The sequence below is a fragment of the Thamnophis sirtalis genome, unplaced genomic scaffold, assembly GCF_051295495.1.
Source record: "Thamnophis sirtalis isolate CommonGarterSnake01/CBP01778 unplaced genomic scaffold, rThaSir2_p1.2 scaffold_5, whole genome shotgun sequence".
In the NCBI taxonomy this organism is placed as follows: domain Eukaryota; kingdom Metazoa; phylum Chordata; class Lepidosauria; order Squamata; family Natricidae; genus Thamnophis; species Thamnophis sirtalis.
In genome coordinates this window covers 17,539,291-17,551,377 of record NW_028261385.1, presented here as the reverse complement: position 1 = coordinate 17,551,377, position 12,087 = coordinate 17,539,291, and the positions used below count along the sequence as shown (strand labels likewise).

General features: G+C 46.4%; 1 protein-coding gene across 1 annotated transcript in view; it reads left to right on the top strand.

Moving 5' to 3' along the window:
* Window positions 1-12,087, top strand: part of ATP8B1 (ATPase phospholipid transporting 8B1) — a 94,209-nt gene that overhangs the window by 79,775 nt on the left and 2,347 nt on the right. Inside the window, exons 23-27 of the mRNA XM_087715354.1 lie at window positions 1,664-1,887; window positions 4,317-4,400; window positions 5,650-5,895; window positions 8,529-8,667; window positions 9,617-9,747. Coding sequence (XP_087571480.1) covers window positions 1,664-1,887; window positions 4,317-4,400; window positions 5,650-5,895; window positions 8,529-8,667; window positions 9,617-9,747 — 824 coding nt within the window. The remainder of the gene's footprint in view (window positions 1-1,663; window positions 1,888-4,316; window positions 4,401-5,649; window positions 5,896-8,528; window positions 8,668-9,616; window positions 9,748-12,087) is intronic.

Here is a 12,087-nt window from a genome sequence, read left to right as displayed (position 1 = left end):
CACACTGAATCAAGGAACACAGTGCTGGAGGAAACTTTGGAGGTCTTCTAGTTCAACCCCCTGTCAAACCAGTAGACCTTATACCCGTGATGGCGAACCTATGGCATGCGTGCCACAGGTGACATGTGAAGCCATCTCTGCCAGCACGCGAGCTGTCAGCTCCAGCATGCATGAACGTGTTGGCCAGCTGATTTTTGGCCTTCCGGGGGGGAGGGGGGCAGGGGAGACTGTTTTTGCCCTCCCCGGGTTTCAGAAAAGTCACCAATTTCCCCCAGTGAGGGCGAAAAAGAGGCCCAACTGGCCTATCGGAAGTTAGTTTCTGAAAACCGTTCCCCGGATGAAATATCAACCTCAGCTTGGAGGTGAGCAGTGTGGCACATATGGGTAGGTGAGTGGGGGGTTGTGCACATGCGCATGTGGTTTGCATTATGGGTGCCGGAACGTGCATGCGCTATCACGCACACGCTCTCAGATTTTTGGCATACAGCAACAAAAAGGTTCACCATCACTGCCTTATACCATTCCAGTCCAATGGTTGCCAAGTCTATTTTTGAAAACCTCCCATGATGGAGCAAGCTGTTCCATTGATTAATTCTTCTCACTGTCAGAAAACATCTCCTTACTTATAGTTGGAACTCTTAATGACTCTTCTAGCGCATCACTGTCTATTTCAGTCTGCACCCAAGGCTGGGCAACTAACATTGCTGGGCACAGCTATTAAATCCTACTTTAGGGGTGGGCTGGTGGGAGTTCACAGGGGTTCGGGAGAACCTCTAGCTAAGATTCTGTGTAGTTCGGAGAACCCCCAAATCCCACTCCTGGCTGGCCCCACCCACCCTTCCAAACCCCTCCCCACCCCTCCCAGGAGTCCCCACACAACCCATTTTGGATACAGGTAAGTGCAGGGTGTGTGCAGAGGCTCAGGGAGGGCGAAAAACAGACCTACTGGAAGTTTGGGAAGGCGCGAAGCGGGTCCATTTCCAGCCTCCAGAGCCTGGGGAGGGCGAACCCCCCCCCCAGGGTGCACGAGGCTGACTAGGCCACGCCCACCATGGCAACCCAACAACGAGCAGAGAACCCCTTGCTAAAAATTTTAGCTTATTTTGCCTTATTCATTGAACCTTCTGGAGGCCCTCAATTATGCTCCTGTGCTGCACAAGATTATGCAACAAAGCCCAGGCAAACTTTTCAGTATTCTTTTGAGTTTTCACCTTTTGAGTTTTCACCTCTGACCTGACTGTCAAGGTCTAGTCAAGACTGAGAAAGACAGGAAAGACAGAAACAGATTACCCTTAAGCAAAGCCTCCGAGTATCAGGTGAGGAGGACTTGCACGTCAGATCTAACTCAATACCTTCCTGTAGGAATTTTACTGGCACTTTCAGTTTCTCAGGGCAGGAATTCAGCAGCTAACAGTTCCTTGTTCCGAGGCTGGGAAATACAACACAATCTGTGAAATTGTTGGGGGTAACACTATAATTAGCCCACTGTGGGTATAAGAACATTCTCAACTTTGTCTTGACAAAGGGCACATTTAACATGGCTTTTTCCATAACATTTCTTGAAACATTTATTTATTATTTATTTTTCAAAAATGAATTACCCAATAACTGCAATAAATGAGCTAGCTGAAGGGTTTGTATTTTTTTTTTACTTTTATTCTAGCTGCCCACATTGGTGTTGGGATAAGTGGTCAAGAAGGGATGCAAGCTGTCATGTCCAGTGACTACTCTTTCGGCCAGTTCAGATATCTCCAGAGGCTGTTGCTGGTTCACGGTCGATGGTCTTACATTAGAATGTGCAAATTCCTTCGGTATTTCTTCTACAAAAACTTTGCTTTTACCTTAGTGCACTTCTGGTACTCCTTCTTCAATGGCTATTCTGCTCAGGTAAAGGATCAAGAAGACTTGTGAAACCTTGCAGCAATCAATATTTACTATTTTTATGAATTTATATATTTCTGTTGATTTGTGCGATGAAAAAGGATTGGAATGCTTTAGGATAGGTATTCAAGAAGAGTTAGTCTTTGCTTAACAATCACTGGTTCGGCGACTATTCAAAGTTATGATAGGGCTGAACAAAGGGTACTTATGACTGGTCCTTGAAGGTCTAGTTGCCATAACATTCGACTTGGTAATTTAGCACTCTCATCCCTTCCTCCAGAGGTGATATTCAACTGGTTCGCCCAAACTAGTGGCAGAAATTTTGCCCAGTTTGGCGAACCGGTAGCGATGGCCGGTTGGTCACGCCCCCAAACCAGGGTTCCACCACAAAACCGCGATGCCCTTATCCGCGCCGACATAAGTGCGGAGGCAAATCCGCGGCGTCCGAAGCGCTAATAAAAAAACGACCCTACCGCCGCGACAACAGCGCGGTGACAGAAGGGCGTTCTACATGCTTCGTTCTTTGCCTCCAAAGGTAGCCCTCCTCCTCCAGCTGACAGCGGCAGCGGGCACGGGGCAAAGCGGGCTGCCCAGCAGCAGCAGCCCGCGGGAAGGGTCCAGCACAGCCGCGGGGGGCATCAGGAAGCGGAGGAGGACGCGGCAGCGGCGGCGGCTGAGGCTCTCCCGGGCCGGCGAAGCGGGCTTGCCCGGCGGAGGCAGGCTGCCCTCTTCTTCCTCAACAACATCTCCTTGGACGGGCGGCCTCCGCCGCCGGCGCCTCCCACGGAGGAAGAGGCAGGGCGGGCGGCAGCGGCGGCTGAGGCTCTCCCGGGGCCGGCGAAGCGGGCTTGCCCGGTGGCGGCGGCCGCCCATCCAAGGAGATGTTGTTGAGGAAGAAGAGGGCGGCCTGCCTCTGCCGGGCAAGCCCGCTTCGCCGGCCCCGGGAGAGCCTCAGCCGCTGCCGCTGCTGCGTCCTCCTCCGCCGCCAGCGTCGGCGGCCCTGCTCGGCCCCCCCGCCGCTGTCAGCTGGAGGAGGAGGGCTACCTTTGGAGGCAAAGAACGAAGCATGTAGAACGCCCTTCTGTCACCGCGCTGTTGTCCCCGCGGTGATGACGCGCGATGATGACGTCGCGACTTTAGTGACGCGATTTAATCTCCGCTATTTTGCGTAGCGCGGTTTTGTCGTGCCACGCAAACCAGTCCCCCTCTCAGCGGTTGCTCACCCCACCTGCCCGGTTGCCATTACTTTTCACCACCTCTTTGCATACCAGCTCTCAAAGATGCAGGTGGCTGGCCGCAGAACCATTGAATAAGCCGAGGTGGTGCAGTGGTTAAATGCAGCACTTCAGGCTACTTCAGCTGACTGCAGTTCTGCAGTTCGGCTGTTCAAATCTCACCGGCTCAAGGTTGACTCAGCCTTCCATCCTTCCGAGGTGGGTAAAATGAGGACCCGGATTGTTGTTGGGGGCAATATGCTGACTCTGTAAACCGCTTAGAGAGGGCTGAAAGCCCTATGAAGCGGTATATAAGTCTAACTGCTATTGCTATTGCTATGCACATGCACAAAGAAGATGGCAGCGATGGCAGCTACTTGGAGGACTTTTCAGCCACCCGTGGGCCATTTGGCAGCCAGTATGCAAAGAGGTGGCAGCTGGGAGGCTTCTTTGCCTGCCAGTTGCTTCCCAGCAGTAGCTGGGGGCCGCCGAAAACTTTGGTCAGCTTGCCTTCCGAACTGGACCAGCTGCTGCGGAAGGTAGGCAACCAAAGAGGCGGTGATGGGGGAGGAAGCAGGGAACCGGGAATGACTAGCAAAGGGAGGGCGGAGGTAGATAGGGAAAAATCCTATAAATTTTCCTACCTTTTCCTATGGATGTGCCTTTGTAGGGGGGGTGGAGATGTGACTGAGTGGATGTGGGCATGAGTGATGTCATTGGCCCACTCAGTCACATGCCCCCTACCTACCCACGCCCACCGAACCAGTAGTGAAAATTTTTGAATCCCACCACTGCCTTCCTTCTTATGGAACATTCCTCCCCCTGAAATTAGCTCCACCCGTTTTGATATTCCGGAAGTCCCTCAACATCTGGTTATGTCATCAGGCCTGGGGCTTCCAGAGAAGACATGCTTAGATGCCTCATTGTTGAGCTGGCCATTGTTATTTATTTAAGAAAATTTACCGACTCAGGTGACAACAATTAATCAGACAAGCCACTTGATTGGCTCCATCTCATTCTGGGTTCCCATCTTGTATATCCGTATTGGTAACATTTACTTTTCAATGTGGATTTTTTACATTGTTTTAAATTTGTTGTTTTATTCGATTGTTGCTTGTTGTCAAAGGTTTTTTTTTCCTGATATGGATTGATTTAGTTTTATTTAAATACAATTTAAGCAAATATTTTTAAAGGTGTAATATATTTTCTTTGTAATTACAGACAGCATACGAGGATTGGTTTATCACGCTATACAATGTATTATATTCCAGTCTGCCAGTTCTACTTGTTGGATTACTTGACCAGGTTCGTCCAAATAATCAACTAAAAACTTATCCTTAAAAGTTGACCATTGCTTCTGTGTGCGATGCAAATTTCTGACATTTTTGTTGACTAAATTCACAGAGTACAATAAGTCATGATATGGTTTATTTTAGTTTTGGTTTAGTGCATTACAGCCACTATGTCAGGATTATCCTTGCCGTTGCAAAACCACTTCCCTGAGTTTGGAACTATATTGCATTAATATTGGACAAATAGTGCCATCATGTGGCTACTTTCTTTATTATGGTAATGCCACACCCTTGAAGCTGTCATTTGCCTATGAAGTATCATTAGAATGCTTCGTGGGAAATCTAGCAATTGCGGATGCTAATTCAGTAAAAAGGGCAGAGTAAAACATAAGCTTATTGCTCAACAAATATACTATGGAAATTAACAGTTTTCTTGTATTGGTTCAGTTTGAGAGTACAGGAAGTCTTCATTTAGCGACTGACTTGCTTATTAGAATAATAGAGTTGGAAAGGACTTTGGAGGTCTTCTAGTTCAACCTCCTGCACAAGTAGAGGACCCTGTACCATTCTGGACCAATGGTTGTCCAATCTCTTCTTAAAAACCTCCAGTGATGGAGCACGCACAACTTCTGGAGACAAGTTGTTCCACTGATTAATTGTTCTTACTGCCAGTAAATGTCTCCTTAGTTCTAGGTTGCTTCTCTCCTTCATTAGTTTCCATCCATCGGTTTTTTGTGGCAGCTCCTCAGATATTGAAACGCTGCTATCATGTCACTCCCGGTCCTTCTTTTCACTAGATTAGACATACCTTTATGCGTTATGAGCTTTTGTGATGACTCAGAGTGTGAGTGGCCCCATCCCAAGCATTGAGCATGTCACTGCTCCTCTCTGAACACTTTTGTGTTGATTTGGACATCCAAAGGGAGAAGGCCTGTGCATGAACATTGCAAGGTGGAAGTTGAGTTCTCTATTTTTGTATATATATAAGATGGGTAGGTGAAAAGATTCAGGAAGTCTTATCAGGGAGTTAATGTGTAACTTCTCAAACAACAGAAAGGTGAATCTAGCTTCTTTTTAAATTTTCTGCAGATAATTTGCATTGCCAACACATTTTTGCCCACTGATGCATTAGTTAAAAGGGTGGCTATTTTTCTGTTTTCTGTTTGATGTGGCACATCTGCTGTGGGGATGCGTAACGTGATGAACGATTTTCAAGCCAAACCACAACTGGATTGTCATTTGTCTTACTTCTTTCAATGCAGGATGTGAGTGATAAACTGAGCATACGGTTTCCTAGGCTGTACATCTTGGGACAAAAAGACTTGCTTTTCAACTACAAGAAGTTCTTCTTAAGCCTGCTGCATGGCGTTATAACATCCCTGATCATTTTCTTCATACCCTACGGTGCTTACCTACAAACCATGGGACAGGACGGAGAAGCGCCTTCTGACTACCAGTCATTTGCAGTCACTGCCTCCTCTTCTCTTGTAATTGCAGTTAATTTTCAGGCAAGTCAATCAGCCTTCTTTGTTCCAAAGAGACAGTCCATGACTTATGATCATTAATTTAACAAGCATTCAAAGTTATGGCAGTGCTGAGAAAAAAAAGTGACTTATGAGCAGTTCTTGCACCTACAATCATCACAGCGTCCCCATGCTCACCCTCGCCATGATCAAAATTTCATGTACAGTAGAGCCAGTGGTGGGTTCATACCAGTTTGGACTGGTTCCGTTGAACTGATGTTCAGTTGTTTAGTGGCCTAGGTCGCTGGAACCGGCAGTGACCAAGGCATGCCACGCCCCGAATTGGTTTCCCGGGTGGTGCCATTGGCAGCGCCATCTTGTTTTTCAGTTCTGTGCATGCGCAGAAAAATTTAAATTGCACTGTGCATGTGCAGCACGCACCTGAGTAGAACCTCTGGTCACAACCATAATTTGTTCCATAACTTTGGTCACAACCTGATTTTCTCGTGACCCGAACTTAATTTCCCCATTGGATTGTACGTAAATATGATCAATCCGTTCCAGACCCCTACGAACTATATATAAATATTGTTTTTTAAAAGATTTTTAAGCACAAAAATAGTTCATTATGCCATATAACACTATGAATATCACTTCTCTTACAAAACTTCAAACCATCCTCTACTGGCCTTAAATTCATCACTTTCTCCACTTGAAGAAGGGTATTTCTGACACAAATTTTCATGTATCTTCCTAGATTTCTCGCATAGGATTGCCTCGCTATCACCTGCAAGTTGCTTTTCGTTCAACCATACTAACAACAGTCTTTCCAACTCTTCCAGCAATTGAGGCCTCTGCTTGGTTAGCATTGCCACTCCCCTTGCAACATTAGCTGCTTTAATAACCTTTCTCTGCTTCAAAATAGTCGAGATCGTAGACTTTGGTTTCTTTATATTCTGCAGCAAGATCGGTAACACGCGCACCACGCTCATAATTTTCAATAATTCCCTTCTTCACTTCGATTTCAATTTTCATTAAAACCTTCTACTCACCAACATTACCACCCTTAAATTAATTTAAGTAGGCCATGATTAATTGCAAAATTAATGCAGCGGCCACACATGGGTCGCTATTGCTTGTAAACAAACAACAGGAAATTTGGCGCGTACAAAAAAAAAATGACACATACAAGGAAATCGGCCATGGATGTGTTTGATCGCCACCCAATTATGTGTTCATGACCAGACTCAAAAATTTTGTGAATGTTTTGGTTGGAACCCAATCAGGCGGTATGCCCTGGTATGGGCGTAACAGAGCCAGCCCGTAGCACCAGATACCGTTCCGGTACGGTGCTCCGGAGGGCTCACCCGCCCGCCCGAGCTCCTTACCTGTGTTTTAAAGCTTCTGCGCTGCTGTGCATGTGCATAGCGCATACAGCGCCTGCGTGATGCTCCGCAGAGCAGCTGGAGCATCATGGAGTATCGCGGAGGTGGTACGGTTGGAACGGGATTTGAAACCCACCACTGAACCCGATTTGGTCATGGTCAGAAGCGTTCATGACTAGAGGTTCTATTGTGCTTGGCAACCAGCATGTATTTACAATAGTTGAAACCTCCCAGTGAGCTTCCAAGTAACAAAGTTAATGGGGGACAATGGATTCTTTTAACAACTGCATAATTCATTTAATGACCACAATGGTTTGCTTAACAGCTGCAGCAAATAAAAGTTTGTAAAATTGGGCATGGCTCACTTAATAACTGACACACTTAGCAACGGTAGTTCTGTTCCCAATTGTGGTCATAACTCAAGGGCTACCTGTCACTCCTTTAAAATGCCAGCTTGACATCCACGGTTCACATTTGGTGACTTTGTAATTCTTGCTAATGTCTTTACCAAGATAAGTCTTCCCATCCCGTCAAACCGGACAGGGTTTTGGGTTTTGTTTATTGCCAAGAAAGGAAAAAAGCTGGTTGGAGGAACTCACTATTGTGGAGAAATGAACTAGAGGCAGTGAACCCAGTAGGAAGGAAAATTTGAGGATCTGTGTTTCTTCCTCCACATGCCGAAATGGAAATTGGACAATAGGTGATTCCATATTAAACGTCCATTTCCTACCATTCAATCAGAGCTGAAGAAGCTTCTTGGATGAGAAGCTAAATGTCTTTAAAAAAAACAAAAAACAGACAGTCCAGTTGCCTCTTGAAAAAAGCATCTTTGGCACAACCATGATCTGGATGACTGAAAACCTCCATAGATTGTCCATATTGAACATAAGGAGAATTGATTCTGCTCCAGAGGCTCCAGGAATTTATATGACTCCTTCTTCCCAAATAAAATTAAAATGATTTAATTGGATTCAGACAAGCAATAAATATACCATTCTCTTCTAAACATTAAAAGCTAATGTACATATCAAAAAGTGCTATCATGCATCAGGACTTACACAAGCAAAATCTGAAACTAGCTTTGATAGCTTTCCAAATTTGCTACCATTTTTTAAAATCACGTCATCTCCTTTCCTTCTAAATTTCTCATTTTAATCATGTCATCCCAACTTCCTAGGGAGCTGACTGATCCACAGTTTCAAAAATGCTGTTGTCTCCCGTTCTTCCTTCCCAGCATCCATCTACTTGTTTATGGCTCTCATATTTCTGTCTTGTTTCCTTGTTTGCTTGTAGATGGGAATGGATACATCTTACTGGACATTTGTTAATGCCTTCTCAATATTTGGGAGCATTGCACTTTATTTTGGCATCATGTTTGATCTGCACAGTGCTGGGATCCACATCCTCTTTCCTTCCGTGTTTCAGTTTACAGGTGGGTACTGATTTTTTTCTTCCTTCCTTCCTATCTGCAAACAAGTTACCCGTAAAATGTCAAAATTGTGTATCCCAGCTGATCTTTTCCCTTAAAAAAAAAAGCTTAGTCCGTCAGGTTGGGGTTCCCACCCTGTCCTGCCCCTCCCACACCACCTCACTCTGCCCCTCCCACACCACCCCGCCCCTCCCAGGAGTCTGAATATGGCATGTTTTGGATGCAAGGTAAGTGCAGGGCCCATGCGGAGGCTCTAGGAAGGGGAAAACGGGCCTCACAGAACAATGGTGGGTTTCAAAAATTGTTCGAAGAGTACAAAAATTGTACTCTTTGGGTGTGGCCTCCTTTGTGGGAGTGGCTTCCTGCCCATGTGACCGGATGGGAGTGGCTTGCCGCCCATGTGACCGGATATGAAGATGCCGACGACACTTGTCAGAACCACCTTAAAATACCTCACACACAGCCCTGGCATGCATAAGAATATGATGTAAAGTTGTTTTTTAAAGGGCATCTTTGGTTTGTGTTAAAACACACGCAATGTTCTAATTGCACCACAAACGCAGTAGTCATCCTTACCTTTCACAGAGGCACTGAGTTTTATAAATATGAGCATGATAGTGTAGAATAATCATATCCAAGGACCAGTGGTGGGTTTCAAAAATGTTTGGAACCCCTTCTGTAGGTGTGGCCTGCTTTCCGGGTCCACTGGTGGAACCTCTTCTAACCGGTTCAGTAGATTTGACGAACCGGTTCTACCGAATAGGGGTGAATTGGTAGGAACCCACCTCTGTCTCGGAACTTCCGGAAGGCCAGAAACAGAAATTTTTGAAGCCCACCCCTGCCTGGGTTGCTTCTGTCATTGCACCCTAAAGTTTGCTTTGAGGTTTGGTTGGTTTGAAGGAACTCCACATGCATCAGCCCCCTAACTGTAACTCTCATGTCTCCTTCCCAGGTACCGCTTCAAATGCCCTCCGACAGCCATATATCTGGTTGACCATAATACTATCTGTCGCTCTCTGTTTGTTGCCCATCATTGCCCTCCGATTCTTGATGATGACCATTTGGCCGACAAAAAGCGAAAAGGTACATAGGAGGTTCTGGTTATTAATCCAAGTTGCCCACAAGTTGAAGAAGAGCTGGTTAGGGTGTTTTTTGTTTTGGTATAATCATGAATCATGAGTTGTGTGTGGTCTAATGTCCTCGACTTGCGACCGGCCTTGAGTCCTTGACTAACGACCAGCCACAAGTCCTCGACATATGACTGACAGCCCAGCAACCAAAGGCTCGTGCCTATTGGCTAAGATGCGCCTGGCTGGAAGCAGGCTTTTTACTGTGTTACCATTGGCTGCTCTGCTGGACAGCTCCATCTAAATAGCTGTCAAGCAGAGCAAGGTGCTGAACTGTTCTGTAGTTGCCTTGAGCGTTGTTCTGTTGAAATAAAAGCTGTTCCGTTTACCTCAGCAAGTCTGACGCCTCTTCCTTGGGCTCAGGCTTCAATATGTGGTGCAGTTGTCAGGGTTCCAAGTAACACCCCCAACGAAAGAAGATTCCGAGGCTTGAAGTTCCTCAAAGATCCATTTTATTAGAGATGTCATATTGGCACATCTGAAAAAAACCCGAATCTGAAAGTTTCCTGGTTTCCTCCACCCAAATGAAAGTTTAAGTCCATGCCCAGCACCCACATGCCCATCACATGGTCCAATCAGGCACCATCCTAACTGGAGATACTCTCCAGTCACACCTCTCAAGGTGCAGGGCAGAGTGGCCTTGACTCTCTGGAGAAAGGAATGTTATTTTGACTACATATCTCCCCAGCTCCATGCAATCCCCCCCTCCCAGTTTCCCACAACGCTAAATGTGGCAGGCCTGAAGACCCAAGGCCCAAGATGGCTTCCAGGCCTGAAAGCAGTGGCCTAGAGGTGGAGGTCTCGCCTCACAATCAGGAGGCCTTGAGTTCGATCCTAGGTAGCAGCAGGTATTTTCTCTCTGGGCACAATGAGTAAATATCAACTGCAAACTCTGTGTTGGCGACAGGAAGAACATCCAGCCAATAAACACTCAGGTCCATTCAGTTGCCCTGACTCAGTGGTGGGTTTCAAAAATTTTTAGAACCTCTTCTGTAGGTGTGGCCTGCTTTGTGGGAGTGGCTTGCTGGCCATGTGACTGGGTGGGAGTGGCTTGCCAGCCATGTGACTGGGTGGGCATGGCCAACTTGTAAAATGTGGTAAAACTCACTTAACAACGCTCTTGCTTAGCAACCAAAATGTTGGCTCAGAAATTCTGGCATTTGAAGCACGCAAATCTTAAAGCTGTCAGGTTAAAAGACCCTCGCACCCCTACCCTTTAGGGAAAAAAACCCCAGGGGTGTTCAAACTTGACAGCTTTAAGACTTGTGGACTTCAACTCCCAGAATTCCTCCTCTCGCTCTTCATCTTGATAATGTGCGGACGGGCGGGGGGAGGGAGCTGGAATCGGTTCTAAACAGCACTGTAGATTTGTGGAACCTCTTCTATAGAAGAGATTAGAACTGGCAGGAACCCACCCCAGTGCAAGAGATTACGGGGTTATTAAAAGACAAAAATAATTCATGACTTGTGATAGTCTTGAAGTGGGCCACCCATGTGACTACCCAATTTTGCAACCTTTTTTTTTTTGCAATGGACATCAAGCCAACCTATTAATCACTATGTCCCAGTTTTGTCAAAAACTAGAAATAAATGCTGGTTTGGGGCAAAACCAATGTAAAATGCATTCACATGGCTCGAAGGGCCATCAAGGAGAACTGGTTACTGAGCTCCCAAAATGTGGTCAGCAAGCATTGGAGGGAGTGGCCATCAGAACCTCAGAACTGGCTTATAGGTTCCTTTTTGGGGGTGGCTCCATTTTAACTTTGAATGGTCACTAAGCAATTAGTGATAAGTTGAGGTCTACCTGTACTTAGAATAATGGGAACAAGACTGAACTGTGCGACCCTCGGTTTGTCCATCTGTGTCTCCTCCACCAGTTCAGCCATGGATGGTGTTCTGACCTAGGCTTCCCATGAGCATGAGATAAACTCCTTATCCCGGCAAAAAACCCTTTTATTAATTTGCGGTGAAATTTGCTCATTCACAGCTGGCAAAGTCTTTCAAGGGAGGATTTACGGTCACAGACCTTATCTGGCTTGGAGAGCTGCCAGGCCGATATCTGCAGAACTTGGCAAGGAGTCTCAGAGAGTCACGATCTGGCCTTACTCCCAAGTTGACCCCTATTCTTTAGTTGTTCCTTTCGTCTACTAACTCTGCGCATGCGCATACTGGGAACAGGCTCCAGCTGTTCCTCTGCCTCACTGCTCTGTAGGTACCTGATCACTGCCAGACAGCTTCGGCCCCATCTCTGCCTCCTACACAGAGCCCTCGTCTGAGTCTTCCCCAGCTTCCCGGA